Source organism: Argentina silus (assembly GCF_951799395.1).
Source record: "Argentina silus genome assembly, chromosome: 7".
Lineage (NCBI taxonomy): Eukaryota > Metazoa > Chordata > Actinopteri > Argentiniformes > Argentinidae > Argentina > Argentina silus.
The window spans coordinates 22,594,643-22,617,142 of NC_139661.1; the positions used below are offsets into that span (position 1 = coordinate 22,594,643).

The 22,500-nt window shown below is 44.4% G+C and overlaps 2 protein-coding genes across 6 annotated transcripts in view; one reads left to right on the forward strand and one right to left on the reverse strand.

Annotated features, from left to right (window-relative positions):
- LOC310806651 (A disintegrin and metalloproteinase with thrombospondin motifs 12-like) overlaps nt 1-10,421 on the reverse strand; it is a 24,243-nt gene extending 13,822 nt beyond the window's left edge. Inside the window, exons 1-4 of the mRNA XM_083672830.1 lie at nt 10,282-10,421; nt 9,709-10,067; nt 2,952-3,135; nt 1,665-1,864 (exon numbers count right to left, since the gene is read on the reverse strand). Of these exons, the coding sequence (XP_083528956.1) occupies nt 1,665-1,864; nt 2,952-3,135; nt 9,709-10,067; nt 10,282-10,399 (861 nt within the window). The 5' untranslated portion in view covers nt 10,400-10,421. The remainder of the gene's footprint in view (nt 1-1,664; nt 1,865-2,951; nt 3,136-9,708; nt 10,068-10,281) is intronic.
- A 54-nt stretch (nt 10,422-10,475) lies between these two features.
- Nucleotides 10,476-20,117, forward strand: agpat9l (1-acylglycerol-3-phosphate O-acyltransferase 9, like). 5 transcript variants are annotated; one of them, XM_083672824.1, is made up of 14 exons: nt 10,476-10,572; nt 13,181-13,342; nt 13,454-13,520; nt 15,800-15,948; nt 16,171-16,316; nt 16,604-16,678; nt 16,775-16,864; nt 17,359-17,452; nt 17,577-17,692; nt 18,375-18,430; nt 18,653-18,738; nt 18,856-18,984; nt 19,168-19,247; nt 19,422-20,117. In XM_083672824.1, the coding sequence occupies exons 1-14, from the start codon at nt 10,570-10,572 to the stop codon at nt 19,525-19,527; spliced, it is 1,359 nt and encodes a 452-aa protein (XP_083528950.1). In that variant the 5' UTR covers nt 10,476-10,569; the 3' UTR covers nt 19,528-20,117. The 5 variants fall into 5 exon arrangements, with proteins under 5 accessions (XP_083528950.1, XP_083528951.1, XP_083528949.1 ...); XM_083672825.1 differs by lacking the exon at nt 10,476-10,572 and adding an exon at nt 12,529-12,588; XM_083672823.1 differs by lacking the exon at nt 10,476-10,572 and adding an exon at nt 12,595-12,676.
- Nucleotides 20,118-22,500: the final 2,383 nt, after the last annotated feature.

Below are 22,500 nucleotides of genomic sequence, written 5' to 3' on the forward strand. Positions count from 1 at the left end.
GGCTATTGGCAGTCACAAGGTTTTAAAAGAAAAAAAGAAAAAAAAAATATTTACAGGAGAGAAACCTGCACAGGGGGGTAGTGGGGATGAAGAGGTCTTTAGGAGGGATAGTTAAGATGTAGCCTGAAGAGATGGGGTTTGGGGACTGACCATTGCTTACAAGTACAAAGGGGCTGTTCCCTTTGCCGCCCAGTAGGCGAGCACCAGGGTCTTGAATCTGATGTGAGCCGCTACTGGGAGACAGTGAAGGGTGCGAAGGAGGGGGGTGACATGGGAGAATTTGGGTGAGCTGCAGAGACCTGATGGCAGAGGCAGGGAGCCCGGCCAAGAGTGCATTGCAGTTGTCAAGGCGAAAGATCACAAGTGTTTGCACCAAAAGTTGAGCTGCTTGTCGAGTGAGGAATGGACGTATCCTTCTGATGTTGTAGAGGAAGAATCTACAGGAGCGTGCTGTCGCTGTGATGTTCACCACACAGGATAAGTGATTGTCAAAGATCACCCCAAGGTTCTTGGCGGTCTGGGAGGAGGTCTCTACTGTGATGGAGAAGTCTTGGAGAGGGCAGACTTTGCCCGGGAGGAAGAGCAACTTAGTCTTGTTAAGGTTGAGCTTGAGGTGGTAGGCTGACATCCAAGCGGAAATGTCAGCAAGACACGCAGACACACGTGTTGCCACCTGTGAGTCAGAAGGGGGGAAAGAGAGAAAGAGTTGAGTGTTGTCTGCGTAGCTGTGGTAGGAGAAACCATGTGAGGAAATTACCGAGCCAAGAGATTTGGTATAGAGGGAGATCAGTAAGGGTCCTAGGACAGAGCCCTGGGGGACCCCAGTGGTAAGAACGATCGGCCAGGTAGGATACAAACCAGAAGAGTGCAGAGCCAGAGATGCCCAGTTCTGAGAGGGTGGAGAGAAGGATCGGGTAGTTTACTGTGACGAATGCAGCAGACAGGTCCAGAAGAATGAGAACAGAGGAGAGGGAGGAAGCTCGAGCAGAGTGGAGGGCCTCTGTGACAGCAAGGAGAACAGTCTCAGTAGAGTGCCCAGCCTTAAAGCCGGATTGGTGATAGTCAAGGAGGTTGTTCTGAACTAGTGGTTTGCACCTTGCAGTGAAGCCTCTGTAGTTCGGCTGGTGACGTATATCTGACACATTCATGCCTACCTCCTGGAGAGTGTTCCTGATCTGTGGGACAGTTTTTTTGTTTTTTTTATTAATTATGGTGAGCATTCTCTGGTCATCCACTGTAGAAGTATCCCGTGATTGATGAGCTCACCAATTGACACCAGTAGCCTAGAATCAATACAAGACAGCTCTCTTATGTCTGCACAATTGATGTGACAGAACACACTTGACTAACCAGAACCACCATCTAACCACCTGTAAAGGCAATTTTTCAATACTTTTGGTGCCTTGAAATAGGGAGACTATGTAAATGGGTTGTAATTTCTAATCTGAAAAATATAACATTGAATTAAAGCTGAGCTTGACAATCTCAACTTTAACCTCATAGTAATTGTTTGATTTCAAATCTAAACATTTGGAGTATAGAGCTAAAAAAAGACAAAATGCTTCCTCCTTTTAATACTTATGGAGGGCTCTGGATGTACAGTAGATCTTTAATAGCCAGGTGACACTCATCTATTCCCAAAGCACATATCAATCCCTTCTCACCATGTTCATGATGGTGAAGATGTAGGACTCGACGTTGTCGCTGCCGTGGTAATCGATGAGCTTGGAGTCAGCCACCACCATGGTCTCCACCCACCTCTCTCTGCTGACGGAGCGGTGGGGGCGGGTCTGACCCCCATCCTCCTGCTCTCTTTCCCACTCCTCCCTCTCCCTCTCTACGTTGAGGGAATCACCCGGAGCGTCTACAGAACAGGATGGACCACAGAAGGTAGCGCTTTCATTCAAACCCTGGCGTCATAGCAACCCAACTGCTCCAATCCAGACAGGCCTCTCTATTACCCCTCCGTTTCCCATACAAAGAGGGACCTGTCAAAGCTGCCCATTGTCCTCTCTGCTCTTCGCTCTTTCTCTAGAACCCTTGGCTCAGGCCATAAGACAGACCCCCTAGTATATCACCAGTTTCTATACACATGGATCATATTTCTTTATATGCCGATGGTATTTTGCTTTATTTGTCTGACATGGCTAATTCCACAAGAATTATAAGAAGTTTTTTCGTGATTTAAGCCATTTATCATGCCATAAAATCGGCTGAACAAAATATGTCTTAATCCCTTTAAATCCTGCAGCCAAACTGGCTCCCCCACCATCGACTCTCCCAGTTCAGTTACAAATCACTGGATTTATGTATTTGAGGCTCAGAATTCATCTAAATTGTAACCTTATTGTCAACTAGTTTGGCGTGCTGGACCAGATAAACACATCTCCCTTACACTTCAGTCTGCAGGCCAGGATGTCCGTAATTAAGATTTATTTATTCTCCCTCGTGTGAATTTTCTTTTCTTCTTCCCTTCCATTATCTCCCATAAAACATTTTTTTAAAGATCTGGATAAGACTTCTCGAGATTTTATTTTGAATGGCAAGAAGCCCAGAATACGTTATTCTACTTTACAGTATGCAAAAGTGTTGGAGGCCTTTCCTTGCCACATTTTTAGATATGCTATTGGTACTTCCAACTGAGGTCTCTGAGAACTTGGTTTGATCCAATCTCTCCAATTGCATGGAGAGTTATCAAGGAATCGATGGTCAGGCCTTCATGGATTCAAGATCTTCTTTTTTCAGGGATCAACAAAGCCTCCCCATCCCTGTCCTCAAACCCTGTCATTTATAATACCATTGAAGTGTGGAATCAAATGATCCCCCACAAAGTGCATGAAAAGGCTCTTGGTTATTACCATGCTTATAAAGCATTCATAGTCCACTAGTTGAATGTACAGTAAACTGTCTCTCTCTCTCACACACACACACACACACACACACACACTGACCTTTGACCCCACAGGGGCTGTGTGTGTGCTGGTCCCCAGTGCTGCGCCTCTGTCTGTGTGCTGCTGTAGTAACCCTGGGGTAGACCACATGGGGCTCTGGGCCGTCCCTAGCAACACCATCACCATCGGACCCCTGGACCGGCTCGATGAAGAAGGCTCCTTCAGGTAGGGTAAACAGACCTCTCTATGGAGGATACACACACACACACACACACACACACACACACACACTGTATCAATCAACCAGCTTAAATATGAATTAATGAATCAATTAATTAAGTCCTTGATTTCTCTACTGTAGGCAGGGTGATGGGTCTTACTATTAAATATGGTGTGCAGTATCAAATATAGGAATACATTTAAGAGGACAGCGACTACAGTATAAGTTATTCCTCTCCTTTTGCAACAACAATGATAATGAATGTAACTACTTGTATTCACATGCTGACGGTAACTCCTGCTGAGAGCCTTTTATTAATAAATAAATAAAAGTTACCTACAGTACCAGTCAAAAGTTTGGACACACCTTGCCAAGAGTGTGCAAAGCTGTCATCAAAGCAAAAGGTGGCTACTTTGAAGAATCTAAAATATAAACCATATTCTGGTTTGTTTAACACTTTTTTGTTTACTACATAATTCCATATGTGTTCCTTCATAGTTTTGATGTCTTCAATATTAATCTACAATGTATAAAATAATGAAAATAAAGAAAAAACATTGGATGAGAAGGTGTGTCCAAACTTTTGACTGGTACTGCATCTACAGTAAGTTTCCTTTAAACAGCTACAGAAGCCAGTCACAGCCACGTAGCTGTAGTTTCCATATAAAAACAAAAACCAGAAAGGTCAGGTGATTACCACCTGGGAGGCATCCATCCAGAGGCAGGAATCGGAGGACGGGCTCATCGTAATGCATGGAATGGATTACATTCGCGTGTTTGTGTGTTTGATGCCATTTCTCATTCCATTCCATGCCTTACAATGATGGTGTCCTCTGATTTCTCCCTAACCGGCCTCCACTAAGTCAGAGCTGCATCCCCAGGGCACATTCTCTCCAGTAGTAAAGGCGGTACACTGTTTGTTTCTAAAGTATGCCATGCATGTTCACACCAGTGCAGACACTTCCCTCTCTCTTTGTCTGTCTTTCTAACGCACGCATGCACGCACGCACGCAAAGCACACAAACACCCACGCACACACACACACACACACACACACACACACACACACACACACACACACACACACACAGTATTAATATTCTTTCCTAGCCCGCTCTCTCTCTCTCTCTCTCTCTCTCTCTCCCTCCCTCTGCAGGTTTTTAAGTCAACGGTGATTAGTCAGTCATTTGCAGGGGGAGCCCTGTGTGTGTCTGTCAAGTCAAGTGTGTATCCAAACAAGCCCAGACTGTACCGGGGTGTGCACCTCTTTACATCCCTCATCCAATAGGCAAATGTAAACCAGAGAAGAAGACAGGACAGACAAATCACCCGTGTGTTCTATACTTGTTATTCTTACAGTATGCTCCTATTCTGTTTGGTTCTAGATCAGTTAAGGACAGTGAAGCTCCATAATGTGGGTCTAGGGCCAGCCAGTACTGTCTTATCTGTAGCATTCTGTTTTTGTTCAGTTCTAGATCAGTTAAGGACAGTGAAGCTCCATAACGTGGGGCCAGGGCCAGCCCCACAGAAGTGATCTGGGCAAGCAATGCCCAGCAATGCACGAGTGTGTTCTTGTTCGTCTGCTGCAGTTGATACTGCTGCGATGTTCTAGATCATCCTGCCAAGCCTTCTGCATGTCTCTGTCCCTGAAAGAGAATCTGCTCTTCTCCAGCCAGGTTTATTTAGTAGTCTCTGGAGGTTAGGCTTGGGTTTCTAGTTACTCTAGGCTGAGGGTTCAGTGAGTGCAAAAACCACAGCAATGGTCCCCATGCAACTCAGCTGCTGCACCTGGCTCTATGCATACTGCAGATCTCAAGAGTTGGAGAAAAAAACTAACAATCACAGGAATCTCATAATAGTTGTCAGAATCCATTGAAGTGAGAGTTTGGACAACTTTAGTTGCTGCCTCAATTAATTATATTCATTCATAATTCATCCAATCATAAAATGGTCAGCTTAGTTTCAGAAACATCTGCGGACTGTTACTGGTCAGTGAAATACAATCATTTAATGTTGCCAACAATCATACTGCCTTTAGATTAAACCCAAAATCAACAACAACGGCCAAACTCTGTCTGTGTAGAGCTCTGACTGGGAAGTTATCAGTGGTTCAGAGCAGGAATGGACAGGGTTTTCCAACTCTGAGTGTGGACAACAGCCAGTGTCCCAACAGCGCTCAGTGGTGGGGTCATCCAGAAGGCATGCAAGCTCAGTCTGATATGGTTATGATCAGTTACGAAGACCATATTAATGCCCTGGCCTATGCTGAAAAGGTTTGGGGTTTTCATTGTTTCTCTGCATTCAAACTACTTGACAATACAAGACAATAATTCTAACTCAACCACATTTATCCCCCTACAAACTAGAGAATGCATTGTACAATTGTATCCCACAGAAGTACTCTTAAACTTTCTCCATAATATTTTTTTTTCTGTGTCAGGCTACTCATGTATGTTTTTTGTCAGTCAGTTCTGATTGGGAGCCACAGTCTCAAAAGACAAAACCAGGTGGAGGAACGCAGATTACCCAGCAAGGAATGTTAGAGAGAGGCCAATCCAAACATTCAGACTCTCTCTGCGTGATCTACTTAAAGAGCACCTGGATCGTACCACACTGCTACATGGATCAAGACATGGTATTACCTGTAATCTCTAAGCTACAAACCACAACCTGTCTGTGTGTCTATTGCAACGAACAGGAGCATACAACATGAAAGGCCTGTAACACAGCTTTGTTTCTCGTTCAAAGTGCCCATTATGTTCTGTGTGATATGAGTTGTGAATATATTCAAAAGAAATCTGTCATTTCACAAAAATGACTCTGATTTTTTGTTCTGTTTTTCAAAGCTGATCTATCCCTTAAAAAAACAAAAAGGGATCAGAATTGGTGTTGGCAATGAAAGGTGGTATCGGCACATCCCTAATTATAATGTCTTATATCATCTCACAATTAACCTGAGTTATTGTCAGCCGTTTTCAGTCGGTGCAAGAGCAATCTTCATCATAGGGAATGAGTTTGTCTAAGGCCACTATTGTCAAAGTGGGGTATGCGTACTCCCGGGGGTACGTGGATCGATCTAGGGGGGTACGCGAAATAAATCTGTGATTTATCTTCCCAAACTGTCCTGTCGAATAGCCGACTGCAGTCTCAGTACCAAAAATAAATGCATGCACCCTATCCAACAGAATAATATTATCACAATGTCTAATATGTAAGGGATAATGTTCATAGAATATCAATTAGGCTACAAAATAACCAACAGGGGGACATGACTGTTAAAGGTTTGGGAACCACTGCTATAAGGTCTCCAACCTGACAAATGAAGCTCATAGGTTTTGGAGCAGGTGTCCTCAATTCATATGAGAGGTTGATCTTCAAACAAGGAAAACAAACAAAGAGCTCAGTCCCAAACATCCAAAACAAATTCAAGCAATCCTATTGTGTGGACAGGGATTCTGTTCTAAAGTTATGAATTCTGCATTCTAAATCCCCAACATTCTGCCTACGGGAACACTCTGACTGTTCTTAAGAGGCTTGAACCCGCGCCTCCACCTCCTCCTCCTCTTCTTCGTCCTCATCTGTGTGGAGGGCAATCTGAGAGGAAGTGTGTGTTGGAGTGTGAGGTGCCAGAACCAGTGGAGGCTAAAATAACACAGGTCTACGTTCTAAATACAGCAGCCATGTGGAACTGCTTTACTTGTATTTCCTGCTTCTGTAGGCTTTGGAGTGCCGGCCAACTGGACTGGGGTTAAGCTGCCTGGCTGTAACACAGAGCTGTGGCCTTACAGTCCTTACTGGGACACATGGATGGTGCATACTGCCTGTGATTAATCACAGCACCTTTCTCTCCACTTTCTCCCCAACAGTCTACTTTAATAACCCTTTTCAAACATTAACAGCTCGAACAAAGCATTCTTTAGATGGTTACTGTATATGACTCCTGCAATCTTTGAGCACATATGTCTACGGTTGAAGTGAAAATTATTAGCCAGATCACTTTTCCCCCCTCGGCTTGAGGAGCATAGCTATTTTCCTTCAGGACAGCATGGAGAAATATTCATTGCACTGAACGTGCAATTACTTGTTTCTTGTCGTGCCTTGGGGCGACCAAGTCTTCCATTTAAAGAGCTTTGGGGTTTGGCTGAGATAAACAGTGTGCTTAGAGAGACAAAGGGTAACTGGGGAACCTCCCAGACATTCTGATCGCAGTTTCAAACAATCTTTCACAGAGTGAAGACCAAAGAAAACATGAGCATTTCAGTTTGCTCAGACATCTTTAACTGATTGTCCCTTGGAATCCGGTTCATAAGCTCCTTTGTTTAAAGGGTGAGTATGTAGATTTTAGCTTTAAAATAGTGCTAAATGGCCATGATGAATCGGTAGCCATGAAGGAATGGGATCACATGATGAAGGGCGTTCAGTGAAGAGTGCTGTATTAGTCAAAACAAAGCCTTTTTTAGAATCTGGTGTTGGGTTGGACGCTGGCCTTTACGTGCCTGTTTCACATTTGGTTTGTTTACAAGGACATGCACGTGTTTGGCGCTGTTAGAAAACATAGCATATGTACATTTTTACATTTTCTGCCTCGCCAGTGGGGGCAGCCACATGCAAAACTACATGCTGGACCTTTAACCCTCTCTATGAGGTTAAGCTAATGTGTCTTAATGTCGAAGAATCTAGAAGTGTGCTGCAAATCAGAGGTTGTGGGGGTGTTAATTTGGTAAGAGAGACCACACTGTGGCTTATTGCATTCCAGAGGTATGTGCCTGTTCAGTTGCCTGGGTTCACTCCCACTCCATGCCAAGCTACACTCATTCCATCATTCCATTCCCTTTACCAATCACAGCCAGGCAGGAGAACCAATGAACATGGAGATAGAGCAGCCCTTCTCCTACTGTAAGGTCAGGGCAGGTATGCAGCTATTTCCTAGGCAGTTGTGTTATGCAAACATATCGTTGGGTGATGATTTGCAACCAGAAAGGCCGTGCTCACAATCAGTCGTAGGCTCTACTGTAAATGTCCAATATTATTTGGAGAGGTCCTTATCTCCGTTCCTGGAGTCACTGACCTCTGATGCAGCTGACTGTGTTTTCCTTACACAGCTGGCTGTCTTGCTGAGGTCCAAGTTTCTAAGGGTTTCACTGTGGTCTAACTGTGATCCTGTTCATTACATGATATAATACATTAGTGCTGTTTCCCCAATGGGTGGCCAGGAGTCTGGGCCCACTTGTGGGTCGCAGCCAAGTCTTCCCAGATTGTTGCTTTAGAGACTACAGTATTTTAATCAGAAATAGACATATTTTCTGCTTTGTGGTTCACAAAAGAAAACGTATGAAGCCTTCATTGGGTTAACTAGCCAGGAAAGTTGATGGTTGGTTTAGCTCTGGTTTTGCCTGTTCCAGACGTTTTTATCACGACAGCCATTTATCCTCCAGCAGATGTATTTACAAGGTTTGTCTCACTGACAGACTGCAACCCAAACGTGACTGACCAACAGGGAGACAAGACTCTGCAGGTGAGGCATTCCTGCTCGGACAATAGGCATGGTAAACACTTGCAGACTTGCAGATCATGGCTAAAACTGACACAGCTAATCAATTAAGTTCCGGAGGTTCATCCTCTTCCTTTTGGTAATTCCCCGCCTTTAAATCATCAGTGACAGTGTGGAGATGTGTCTCTGCTGACCAGCTGTCTTCCTTTCCTCAGCAGATGAAAGCTGTTTGAGCAGTCTTATGAGAAACATACAGAATGTCGAAATTCATAGTTAGGCAAAGTAGTGCCTCTTATCTCTCTCTGTTTCTCTCTGTCTGTCTGTCTGTCTGTCTGTCTGTCTCTCTCTCTCTCACTCTCTTTCTCTCTCTTTCTCTCTCTGAAAAAACTCCAAGTTTGAACTCTGAGGAGTAGCTATAGTGGTCTCATTCAAACTTTGCCTATACCCTCTGTGGTCTAGTGTGCAGTAATATGATACTGTACTGTACATACAGAGGCAGGGAGGAAAAGAGAGAGAGAGGGGGGAGAGAGGGGGGAGAGGGAGAGAGAGAGGGGGGGGGGAGAGAGAGAGAGAGAGAGAGAGAGAGAGAGAGAGAGACCAAGAGGGAGAGTATATACTGAGAAGCAACTGCTGTTTGAGGGTCTTTCTGCAAACAGTCTCAGGAAGTCTTTGAAGGGAGGACCAACAGACGGGGTACTGTCAGTCTGAGAGGGGGTTTGCTTAGTAGACTGTGACCAGCCAGGCCACATACCAGCTCCATTATCAAAGAAGTGGATTGAGATGTAGGGCAAATGAATAGGTAGCCAAAATGATCAGAGCCAATGTGAAAACTGAGCGAAGTTTTGGAGGCCTATATTTAAAAAGTATATGTTTCCTTCCTCTCACAATTTCAGAGAACTTCCCAGTAATAGAGGCTGCACAGGAGGTAAACCTGAGAGGTAGGCTACTAGGGGTCAAAAGTGAATCCCACGTTTGTGATGTAATAACTCAACTGTGGAAAATCAATAATACAATCAGAAAGACCATCATACTTTGTCAGGAGGAAACTGAAAATATGGAAGTGCATGAATCGGCTTCTAAATATGGGAAGACTCTTAAATCCTTACCAATCCTTTGCATGTGCTGATAGCGGCAGTTCTGCGCGCACTAGAATCCGTCACGGTACCAATGAGGTGACAGGCATTCTCCCCGGTGGAACGATGGTGTGTCCGGTTCAGACTCCCGTTCCGTCTCTCCAGAATATATTCATTTGAAACCAAGTGATTGTTAACGGTTAAATTGAAAATCAAATCGCGACCCCTGTAGTTCACCTGGTAATAAACCTGTCCTTCCGAAGGTCGCAGGTCCCGCTTGTGCCGCCTGCGCTCAAAGTGATGAGACAGAGAATGGGAGAGAAACTGTCCATCCACGTCTACTTTTACTGGATGGACCACGGACAGGTCTGACTGAGACTGGAAAAAGCGACCTGTGGATGAAGCAAAAATAGAAGGAAAATTGAAATAATAAGCGATTGATTGATACAACTGTGGATCTTCTGACATCGGACACAATTAAATATACTAAATCAGAAATGTATGGACAATGTAATACTTGTTGTGCTGAATTCAACCATGCATGTAGCCTTATTGCAACTGTGAAATCGCAATAGCCTGCTTAGTTATGACAATTGTTACACTGACCTTGTTCTGTGTCGGGGGAGAAGAAGCTGCCAGGTAGGGAGAACTCGACATGGCTGGCTGCCAAAAAGAAAACAAAATGTAGCAGAAAAAGAACCCGGCTCACCCGCAGACATCGCATATTTCATCTAACCAAAATCAAGAGACTGAAAAAGAGTCACAGGCATTGAAGTTCCAAGTGCATTAGAGGCGGTCAGGCGACCACTTCGTTCCAACGACGGCCAGCGTCATGATACCCAGGTCAACTCCTGAAGGAAAACATGGATCGAAGAAGACCGGGAATTACAGAACATGGTAAAGTGGGAGAAAGGGAGAAAGCTTAAGTTTGCGAGGGGGGGGAGGAGTGTTACGAGGCTAGTGTCTTGTTTCTTTCTAGGGGCGAGAGGGAGCGGGAGCAGCGCTCTGCAGCTGCAACGCAGTGTGAGATATAGGGCTATCAAAACACACTCTACTCCTGGACTTCAAAAGTAACCTTCAAGCTTTGTGGTCAAAATTAGAAAAAAATATGGGCTAGCCTATATTTTATATTGAATTCGATATTTCTTAATGCAAATTGATTAGCCATAATAACTTTTTATAAGTTTGAGTCCATGGTTCTCCCTGAATTTGAGCTCTACTCCTCCTATTCAACATGCAGAGGTGGTGCCTCACATGATAATTGAGACATTTTGTGTTTGACTATGGAATAAGTTACACATCTATCCCCTCCAGGCGACAGATGGAAGATGTGATTCACTCACACAAACGCTCGCGCGCGCGCACACACACACAAACAAACACACACAAACACACACACACACACCAGGGGAGGCTGGTGGAGGTAGAAATCGGAGGACAGGCTTATTGTAATGCATGGAATGGAATGAGGAATGGTGCCATTGTCCCCTGGCGCGTGCGCACGCACGCACGCACACACGCACGCACACACACACACACACACACACACACACACACACACACACACTAAACCATGGGGTATGGAGGCCCACAAAAGCCACTGAACAAATATACAGCTGCAGTAATAAAGGCTCTTTATTGGCACTTTAATGAAAACACACACAAAAAGTCCTACTAACTACTACCACAGTCTGGCACCACACCCAAACACACAAGCCACACACCTAGACTTGAGCCCTAGAGTGAGATGTTATACGTGATAAAGATCAAAGATACATGTGTTGTGATCACTGTGGGTCAGTAAAGTAAAGCTGCAGTCGGCCTATTGATATTTCTGTAGCATTTTGTTTGTTTATTTGTTATATTTTTCTTTACTTTGAATTGGAACAATTATTGCTTTTAAAGGGGCAATCTGGGATTTATTGTTGTTTGAATCACAGATTGCCCCTTTAAACGGATTCATGTGTTAATGCCGGTTAATTTTTGTGAAAATCATCCACTTGGGAGTAGGCCTATAGTATGGAATGTATTATAGTGTAATATACTGCATTAGCCATACTTCACAGTCTGTAAAAAGTGCATCCTTTGCCAAGGCAGCAGACTCTGGATTATCCTGAAAGGCTTCCTGGGTCCTTCAATCACATTACATATTTGTTTTATCAGTCCCAGAGACATTACCCAAACTGACCTCCTGAAGTTTCCCCCTAACAAATGTGCAACAGACTGTAAAATGTCTGATCTTGGAAAATAATCAGGACCCTTTTGTTAGTTAGGTGGGAGAGAAAAATAGTTTAGCAGAGGGGGATGGGCTGCGCTGTGTAGCAGTGTCCAATGTAGGCTACGAGTTGTGCTCTTGTTTGGCCTGTTGTTGTCGTCTTTTGGGGTTTAGAGAGTGGATGATTACCAAACAATTATACATTATTTGGATCTAGCATTTGGCCAGGTGACTAGTATAATATATATATATATATAATTATTACCAACTGTTGCCGACAGAATTGTTACAATGAGGTTATTATGAATTGACATGTTATGGTTTCACTTGGGCCTCAAATGTAATCCATTTGGGGTTAACATAGGCCTTACAGGTAGGTGTAATACCATACAGAGCACTCTGCCTTAGTCCTCTTTAGAGAGTCTCTCGCAGTCCCAACTTTCACATTTGTCCTGACCAAGTTTAAGCTTTTCTCACGTCATACTCACCTGGTTCCTTAGGTAGACCCGATGGGGTAGACCTCGATGACAGGAACCTCCTGCCAGCCTTCCACCCTCTGGCCATGAGATGTCACTGTTCACCCTAACATTGTGAACTTTGTTCCAGAGCGGTTTTACTACAGTGGAGGCATGCTGCTCTTTCAACCTCTGTCTTAAGTCGTGGAGCTCCTGAAAAGGGCATGGACTGAAGCTTGTCAGGTATGATCGACCGCGCCTAGTGAAGGTTATGCACATAACTTTGTGGTTGTCCAAGTATGTAAAACGCTGTTTTGGCAAGTATTATCAGGTTTGTTGAAGCTGAGGTGAGTGAGTTCGCAATGTTTAGGATAGATTGTACATTCAGAAAGTTAGTGTTGTTGACTGTCTTGAGGGTTGCCTGTCAGGTTCAATGCGGCGTGTGTGCGTCTGGAGCGTTTGTTTCCTAGTTTCTCGAAATCATTGTCTGCAATCATTGTCGAGGTTGAATTATGTGTTTTGGGTTATGTCGCGTTAATGCCAATTGACGTGTTGGTGTCATTGGTCAATACGCCTTGTCCGAGTTCAGGTGAATGGTTACTACAATACTACACTCAAACGTGTGCGAGTGGTTCATGATGCTGATATCCATGTTTCATACGGCCTGATGTGTGGTCCATGTTGTTAGAGGGAAAGTGCACTACCGCCTGTTTCATGTTTCATACCTCTCGGTAGATCTATAGTTGCACTTGCGCCCAGGGAGACTATACTCACATATATGTATTTATCTGTAAACAGGTGTGTGCACCGTCCCGTCTTCTCTTCTTTCCCCCAGGGTGACAGTCTTGTAGCGATGGAGGATTTCTGGGGCCTGGTCTTGGCGGGGCTGAAGGTGTGGTTGTACCTCATTGTGGGCCTCATCATGGTGCCTGCAATGTTTGGTTTCTCTCTGGGCATCTCTGAGACCTACATGACAATCCTTATCAAAACCCTGGAGGTAGGCCTACTGTTACTGTGTGTGTGTGTGTGTGTGTGTGTGTGTGTGTTAGGGGGTGAAAGAGGTGAATAAATAGGTCAGAGGTGAATGTGTCTCTCTCCCATCCTACAGTGGGCCACTCTTAGGATCCAGCGTGGCAACAGAGAGAAGCAGGGACTCAAAACGTCCACATCTAACGGTGAGTACAAGGTTGTCACGTGTTTCTGAGAAGGGTTTGATGGGTGGATGGACTTGTGGATGGAGGATGTGGTTGGATAGTTGTTTAGTTGGCTGATGGTTGGTTGGATGGATGAATGGAGTGATTGATTAGTTTGGGACAAACAATTCTCTCTCAATCGGACAATTTCTACTAGAGAGGGAGTCATGCATGTATAGCTCAAACCCTTTCACATGGTGTGCATGTCCTTTATTGTGGAATAACTGGTCCGTGTGGCATGTTTGATTTCGCGAAGTTGCATGGCGGATGTTTTAATCTGACAAGTCTGAACAGGTCATGCAAAAACAGTGACATATTTGCAGACAGTCTTCTTGTATAAGGACATCAAGTGTCTGATATAGAATATAATTGGAATAGAACATTTTAAAATAGAACTGGAGGATCCAATAGCATATTTGACTCATTGTCAGTGGACAAAGAATGTCGACCACCATAAGTATAACCGTGATCGTACATGTCACACTGAAAGCAGCTCTGGTGCAGGCCACAGTACCTTTTGAGAAACTCATAAATGAAACATTTGGCATGTTTTTATCTGTTGCAGTCAAGTCATTGTCTCCGCTATGTCAAGGACATGGTTGTTCAGTGATATGGTAGTCTCAGTCTCTCTGGGTCACCTGAGAGGGTTTACGATGGGCAGGCAGGGTGATGTGGCTGTGGGCGAGCTGCCTATCTGCTTACTGATGACATCTCCTGTTATCAGTCACTGGGCAGTTTAACCAGACCTGTAAGTGTGGTTACTCTGTGGCACATCAAAATAGCCTTTTTATTGATGAACTATAGTACAGTCGTTGTACTGTTGAAATACCAGGTAGACTCACTTCACTGGTAGTGCGTGTGCGTGTGCGTGTGCGTGTGCGTGTGTGTGTGTGTGTAGGTGTTGTTGTTTTGAACAAATGTACTGTATGTACCTTGGCATGTCTGGTTCGATGATCCAGTCTTTCACTCTTCCCTCTCCTGGACTTCAAACTGTCTGTTATCAGATGCAGCCTACTAACTATGCAGATTTGATAAGTACTGTGTTCAGACCTGCTGAAGGGAAGTATAGAGACACACAGGGAGTTTAATTTCATCAATCTGCACTGTTCTAAGATCAGTTAGACTCTCACGCTATCTCAAAATAAATATACTCTGGTAGGCCTATGTTACATTTACATTCACGGCATTTAGCAGACACCTTTATCCAAAGCGACTTACAACAAATACATTTGTTTAAATAAGTGAATCATCTATCCATCAGTCATCATAAGATAAAGTAATCAATGCTCGGACCAGGGGCCAACAGGAGAGAAACATGGGGTAGTGGGGGTGAAGAGGTCTCTAGGGTTAGGATTAGTACAGGGGGGTAGTGGGGGTGAAGAGGGCTTTAGGAGGGACCATTAAGATGTAGCCTGAAGAGATGGGTCTTCAATCTACGGCGGAAGATTGGTAGTGACTCTGCGTCATGACAGCAGTGGGAAGCTTGTTCCACCAGCAGGGCGCCAGGACAGTGAAAACCCGTGACCGAGTAATGCGGCTGCTGCATCCACGTAGAGGCTATGTACTGTCACCCACAATGTGTTTCACCTCATGGTATGAGGCTAGAGTTTGCTGCCTACTGTATCCCACTGCTGGTTTGTATGGGTAATCTCTGGACTGTCGTTTAAAGCCCAGAATAGATGTTAGTCAGTTAGGAGTTTCGTAACCTGGGACAGTGGTATGAAAGCTCCTTACACCCTGAAGTATGTCGCAATTATTATAAACTTCCTTCCACTACAGCTCCTGACAAGCCCGCAGTGGTTTTGACATATCACATTGACGTTTTGAAATACAAATCTGAAATTGATGGACTTTGGTTTCTTTGTCCTCTGGATGTTGTCTATCTACAAAGTCTATGATACAAGATAAGACTGGATCATCCTTCTCACCAACAACAGTTGACTCTACAATGTCATCAGATCTGAATGTTTTATGGTTTAGTGATAACTCTGCTTTTCAGCTCTCTTTGCCTCCCAGCCCCAAGCATAAAACATACACCTTTTAACAATGGCACAGATAATAGCCTGAAAGGTCATCTAGAAACACCAATATTGCTAAAGAGACATGAAGCATGAACAAAAAAATATGTAGGAGTATGTCGTTGAGTAGACAATGTATTGATATCGATACAGGGGACATGATGAGGGTGTGTGTTTTCCTCCAGGTGTGTGAGAGAGATCTATAATCTTACTCTGTGTGTGCGTGTGCGTGTGGTTTCCCAGGTCTCATCCAGAGGGACGATGGCTCTATGGAGAAGGAGCTGGGGGAGCTCAGACGCAGTCGCCCCAAACAGCCAGACGGGGGCGACTTCACCCTCAGCGACTGTTTCTACTTCTACCGCCGAGGCATCGAGAGCATCGTAGAGGACGAGGTGAGATGTTGTCAGGGAACGCAACCGGAGGTACACTGAGCAGACGTAGAGGACGAGGTGAGATGTTGTCAGGGAACGCAACCGGAGGTACACTGAGCAGACGTTCCAATCCTTCCCCTCACGGAGTTCCAGAGGTCCATTTGGCCCCCCGGTGTTGACACATCCTAAAGAAACCTGATTTTCTAGCACGATCCGTCTAACCCTTTGTGGTGTGACCCCCAGGTGACCCAGAGGTTTACATCAGAGGAGCTTGTGTCATGGAACCTGCTGACCCGCACGAACAACGACTTCCATTACATCAGCCCGAGACTGACCCTGGTCTGGGGTCTGGGGGTCTTCATACGCTACTGCCTCCTCGCCCCCCTCAGGTACGGCTGAGCAGTCCGTCCTGTGGACCCTGTAACACGGCTTTTCAGCTCTCTGTCCCTCCCTGCACCAACCATAAAACATACACCAATAAAAATGCCATAGATAACAGCTCAAAAAGGCAGCTTAGAAAGAGCAATATTGCTGAAGAGGCTGGAAGCACACGCAAAAACATGATGGAGGAGTGTGTATTTGAGTAGACGTTGTGTTTATCGATACAGGGGACATGACTGGTATTACGTGTCACAGTGTGTCCTATTGTTCCTGAGGGTGTGTGTTTTTATTCCAGGATCACCTTGACGACTATCGGTCTGAGCTGGCTGGTGATAGGAACCTCTGCTGTGGGAATGCTCCCAAACTGGAGGTCATTTTCTGACAATTTAAGATCGATTGAAAATATGAAATAATCTTCTGTTGTTTATTCCCTCAGGCCTCCCTGTTCTAACGTGTGTGTTCTCAGGTTGAAGAACTGGCTGAGCGAGTGGGTCCATATTATGTGCTACAGGATCTGTGCCAGAGGACTTTCTGCCACCATCCGCTACCACAACAAGTGAGTAACCAAACCTCTGTTTACACACCTGTACACCACAGTGAACCTACTGTTGCCCCTTAATGACTCACTATGCTTTGGGGATGGCGTGTCCAGATGTGTCCTGTCCTGGATGCTGTGTCCTGATGTGGAAGAAACTTCCCTCCTAATGACCTCTTCACCCCCACTACCCCCCTGTACAAGTTTCTCTCCTGTTAATAATATTATCTTATTATGACTGATGGATAGATGATTCACTTACTTAAACAAATGGATTTTTTGTAAGTCGCTTTGGTTAAAGGCGTCTGCTAAATGCCATAAATGTAATGTAAATGAATGTGTATTTAACTTTGAACCTTTGGTAGATGTTGCTCTGATCAGAGGATTCAGTACATGCATCTAGCTTCGGTTAGGATACTTACAGTTACTTACAGTACTACATCGCAGTACCATGCGTATCCTCACTTAATGTGTGTGTGTGTGTGTGTGTGTGTTCACTGTGTTGTGGTTCTCAGAGAAAACATCCCCAAAAAAGGTGGAATCTGTGTTGCCAATCACACCTCCCCCATCGACATCGTCATCCTCTGCAACGACGGATGTTACGCCATGGTATGTGATTCACTTGATTTATTAAACTTCCAAGGATGTCAGTTGCAGATAATATGCTTGTATTGGTTTCCATATATAGGTGGGCCAGATCTAAGGTGGTTTGCTTTGATGTGTTGATGTGTAGGTGGGTCAGACACATGGAGGTCTGATGGGCGTGATCCAGAGGGCCATGCTCAGGTCCTGTCCTCACATCTGGTTTGAGAGAGCTGAGATGAAAGATCGACACCTAGTGGCCAAAAGGTGAGCCTGCTAGTAGTCATCGTCTTGTTCCACAAGATGCTCTGAAGGTCTGGTAGACCAATAGGTCAAACTTGGCTTTCATTTACCCAATACAAAGAAGACGCATAGCCATTTACTTTACCTCTCATCAATCATCTACGTTACTCAGTGAAGGCCAGGTTTGAGTAGTTGTGGCTGTGTGAATGATACCAAATGTGGGTTAAACATTTTCCCGGCAACAGAAATCCTCTGGTATTCCTATAGCTACTCACACTACTCAGGTTGTGGTCCTCTGTGGCTCAGTTGGCAGAGCATGGCGCTAACAACGCTTAGGTTGTGGGTTTGATTCCTGCTGGGACCATATATACTGAAATGTATGCACTCACTGCAATGTAAGTCACTTTGGATAAAAGCTTCAGCTAAATGGCAGATATTATTATTATGTTACTCAGGGAAGCACAGATGCAGAGGATTCCAGTGGATAATCTCTAGTGACTCATCACTCATCACTGGTATTTAGTTATCTCATCATCATGTTTCCTCATCCAGACACTCATGCCAGACATTGAGTGATGATCCCAGATCTGAAGATAGGCCGATAGGCCTGTAAGCCCAAGCATTCATGCAAAGTGATTCATTGCTATTTTGCAGTCAGTGCCAGCTGTGAGGCGTTGTTTTACTGTAGAGTTCTAACACTTCACAGGTTGAGGGATCATGTGAACGACAAGACACGTCTTCCCATCCTCATCTTCCCAGAGGGTAAGTGTTATGGTGCGGTAGGACAAAGTAGCCTCAGATCCTAGATCTCTGCCTGAAGGACAACTTCTACCTGGAGCTGCTACGATACAGTGGCTGTCATTGTCTGTGGTACTGGAGAGTGTTGATCTGGTGGTGGTTCTGGCTCATCCTCAGTGGTACTGGAGAGTGTTGATCTGGTGGTGGTTCTGGCTCATCCACAGTGCATGTGTCTTGCTTCCCCAGGGACCTGCATCAACAACACCTCTGTCATGATGTTTAAAAAGGGAAGTTTTGAAATCGGAGGAACGATATACCCAGTGGCCATTAAGGTAAGGTACTTTTACCTCAGCTTGTTTACTGTATGAGATGCCTTCCTTTTGTCTCATGCGAGTGTACACACACACACACACACACACACACATTCAGTATCTATGTGTCTCCTGCAGTATGACCCTCAGTTTGGGGATGCGTTCTGGAACAGTGCCAAGTACAACATGGTCAGCTACCTGCTGAGGATGATGACGAGCTGGGCCATCGTCTGCAACGTCTGGTACCTGCCTGCCATGCACCAACAGGTATACACACACACACACACACACACACACACACACACACAAACAGTATGCTAAAACGAGGGCCTATCGTTATTTTCCTTGTCAGGTCGCTTGGTTAAGACAGACTCCCTAACTGAACAGTTTGAATTGTACTGCACAGTGTATCACAGCTGCAGTTTGACCCATGTGTCTGATTGATATCAGGAAGGGGAGGACGCTGTCCAGTTCGCCAACAGAGTGAAGTCTGCCATCGCTCACCAAGGAGGACTGGTGGACCTCTGCTGGTAAGATTCTAACCTTCATCACGTTCAACTACACACAACTGATACTCCTCATGGTATCACAGCTTCTTATTCCCCTAAAGAACATACTGTACACATTTTCTGTAGTATCTCCATGTTGGCTTAGTCCTATAATTTGTAGGAACTAACGTATTTCCGGTGTATTTGCTTCTGCAGGGACGGGGGTCTGAAGAGGGCCAAGGTGAAGGAGACGTTTAAGGAGCAGCAGCAGAAGCAGTACAGTAGCATGGTGGTGGGGGACGACAGTAGCAACAGTGACTGAGACCACCCCCCCAAACATAAGGGTACCAACCCTGGCCTTGTCCTGTGTTTGTGGAGGTATACACTGGAGCTGGACTTCACGGCCTGAATACAGTCTCACTGACTAGACTACGGATGCATGGACGGATTAGCCAGTGCTGTGATACCTACAGTGAGTCTTGCAGACTGTAGTGAATCATATCTGCCAGGAACTGACATCACAACAGAAAGACCTCTCCTGGGACTAACACAATTGAACTGTAAGGAGACCGGTCCGATAGAATCACTATGGACTGAAAAAGCTCATTTTTTCTGTGTGCAAAAGTACTGTTCTAATGTTGAATAAATGTCAATGAAATCCTGTTTAGACTTGGAATCAAATGGATAACATTGGCCATATACTTGGTCAGCGTTTTATTACAAACAAAGCTCTGATTGTCAGAATGATATTATACAATGAATGCCTGCAGTTATTTGTTTATTCAATAGCTGGAATGGAAAGCAGGGATGTTTACTCTACTGTGTGTTGCTGCTCCACTGTATATTCAGACCCAGTGGAGCTGATCAATCATGGACTGCTAATTGTTTGGAAGTAAACTTCAGTACACAGCTCCTAGTGGTGTTTTCATGAACAAACTAAGCCCCTAGAACTAGGTGACCGTATGGACAATCGTTTAAAATACTGTTACATTCTTCAATACTGCACATCATATATAAATGGAACACCAAAAAGCATGATATTGATAATACTGTAATTAATTACAGAGTAATTTAGAGTGAAACTGTTCAATAGACATAAATGTGGATAGCAGCCGCTAATGAAAGAAGCACTCACTCTTCCTGAGTGATTTAGTCATATTCTTTATATGACACATCAAACACATAAACCCAAGAGAGAACTCAAGGTGAACATAAAAACAGGAACACATTAAGAGTGTTAGGCACTTAACCTGGAGGTAATACCTCATGGTATTGGGCATTAAAGCCCGATGGACAGTAGGAGTAGTCCATGTGAGATTTCTGTTTCTAAAGAAGAGTGCATGTTTTAGATTTTTTTGGCGGTTTGTCTGAGGCATCGCCATCACTCCCTCCGTTCTTCTGCTGTATGTTGGTCACACCTGAAACAGATTGAAACGTGATTAGCCCAATTCTACTCATTTCATATTTCTAACTCAGCAGTGAGATGATTGAAATTGATTTCTAATCAATTGTTTTCTGTACAACTGTACCTTGTGAGAAGGTGTCCGTAGTCTCACCATCTGGACCGACATGGTGTTGATTGGCATCCTGTGTTTGAACCAAACAAGCATGATAAATCCACATGAAGGCAGATGAACGTTAAATATCACATCTTTATATTTCTATGTTCTATATATGATGTTCAATCTGTGGCTGCAGAGGGACTGAACAACACAAACTTCAAAACCTACGAATGGGTTTAAAAAAGTAATCTGTTCCGATATCATGTTTCTCATCAGCATAAAAATGATAATTATTAACCCTTTCAGTCTAACATGGATCACACTCACCCCTGCAGTGTTTCCATTGTGTCCTTTCCTCCCCAACGGGTGGGTGTCTAGATACCTGTTGATATAATACCAGATCAGGGTCCTCTGTGGCTCAGTCGGTAGAGCATGGGACTAACAACGCTTAGGTTGTGGGTTAGATTCCTGCTGGGACCATATATACTGAAATGTATGCACTCACTGCAATGTAAGTCGCTTTGGATAAAAGTGTCAGATAAATGGCGTGTATTAAGGGTGAGGCTGCTGAATACAGTATCCCTCGCTAATTAGGTACATCAACCTGCTGTGGAGGAAAGGGTGGCATGACGGGTTGAAACATTTATGATCTTGATTAGAGCTTGACACCCCTACCTCCTCCTGCACTTCACATGAGATACAGGCTGCTATTGGTTGGACTGGGAGAGTCAACACTGAAGCAGCTTTTATTGCCAAGCACTAAAAGGTGACAGATGATAAAAAAGTTATTTTGTAACAGAAACCTCCTTTTCTAAGACCGTTCAAAACGACCAGCCATTCACTCTAAAGGTCCAGATCCACTGGACTGTAGATATAGTGGAATTACTGATGTATGATTTGTGAATAAATAAATGTTTGCACAAGAGATGTGTTTCCATCTGCCAAAGCAAAGGTCTATCAAGTGAGACTCATAGGGTCTTAACTCCAATACTAAGTGTCCTAAACAAGTGTTGCAATGTTGACGGGCTATTTTAGCAGATAAAAAAACGTTCTTATCAGGATTGTTATGGTTTTGTTCTGCCCATGTATCATTAAACAACAGTGTCTTCTTTTTGCAGTGTTAGGCTAATTAAAACAATTAAACACATCCAACACATACACAGAATCCACCCACCTTTTCAGATAGGAATCACAGTTCCGGCTGGCAAGTTTCCCTTCCTTCTTCATCCCATCTGGTGTCCATGTTATGGACGAATCTACCCCTACATCCACCCTACCAGTAGCTCCAGAGGATATAGGCATCTCTGCTGCTACAACTAGGCCTACATCTCACTTAGTGGCACAGAAAAGCAAGCTGACAAACACACCTATATCTAACTATCCTGTGGGGACTCAGTATTAAAGAACTGGTAGCCTGGTAGGTACAATCCAGGCTGTCCTGTTGTGTATCTTGTCTAACCAGGAGAATGTGGCTGACTGGCAGTGGAGTTTACAAAAGGGTTTGTTGTTGTATCCATGGCAACATGGGCTCGAATGAATGGAACCACACAGCAGCCCACAGTGCGGTATGCTAATGACCATTCCTCCTTAATCAAACTATACAACTGCCCAGGGTGACAGGGTGACAGGGTAATAAGGATGGGAGAGTAGATTGGGTAGGCTTCAGCCAGAGGAGAATGGGTCGCCCTTGGAGTCTGGTTCCCCTCAAGGTTTCTTCCTCCCAGGGAGTTTTTACTTTACATGTTTTCTTTCCTTGGCTTGCTTTTGGGGGTCGATGGTTCGGTTTTAAATAA

What these genes read in the sequence shown, in the direction of transcription:
- agpat9l (XM_083672823.1), top strand. Translation starts at nt 12,617, where the DNA reads ATGCACATAACTTTGTGGTTGTCCAAGTATGTAAAACGCTGTTTTGGC. An exon ending in GGAATGCTCCCAAACTGGAG is followed by an intron (nt 16,679 to 16,774) that starts GTCATTTTCTGA and finishes GTGTGTTCTCAG; the next exon opens with GTTGAAGAACTGGCTGAGCG. An exon ending in GGACTGGTGGACCTCTGCTG is followed by an intron (nt 19,248 to 19,421) that starts GTAAGATTCTAA and finishes TTGCTTCTGCAG; the next exon opens with GGACGGGGGTCTGAAGAGGG.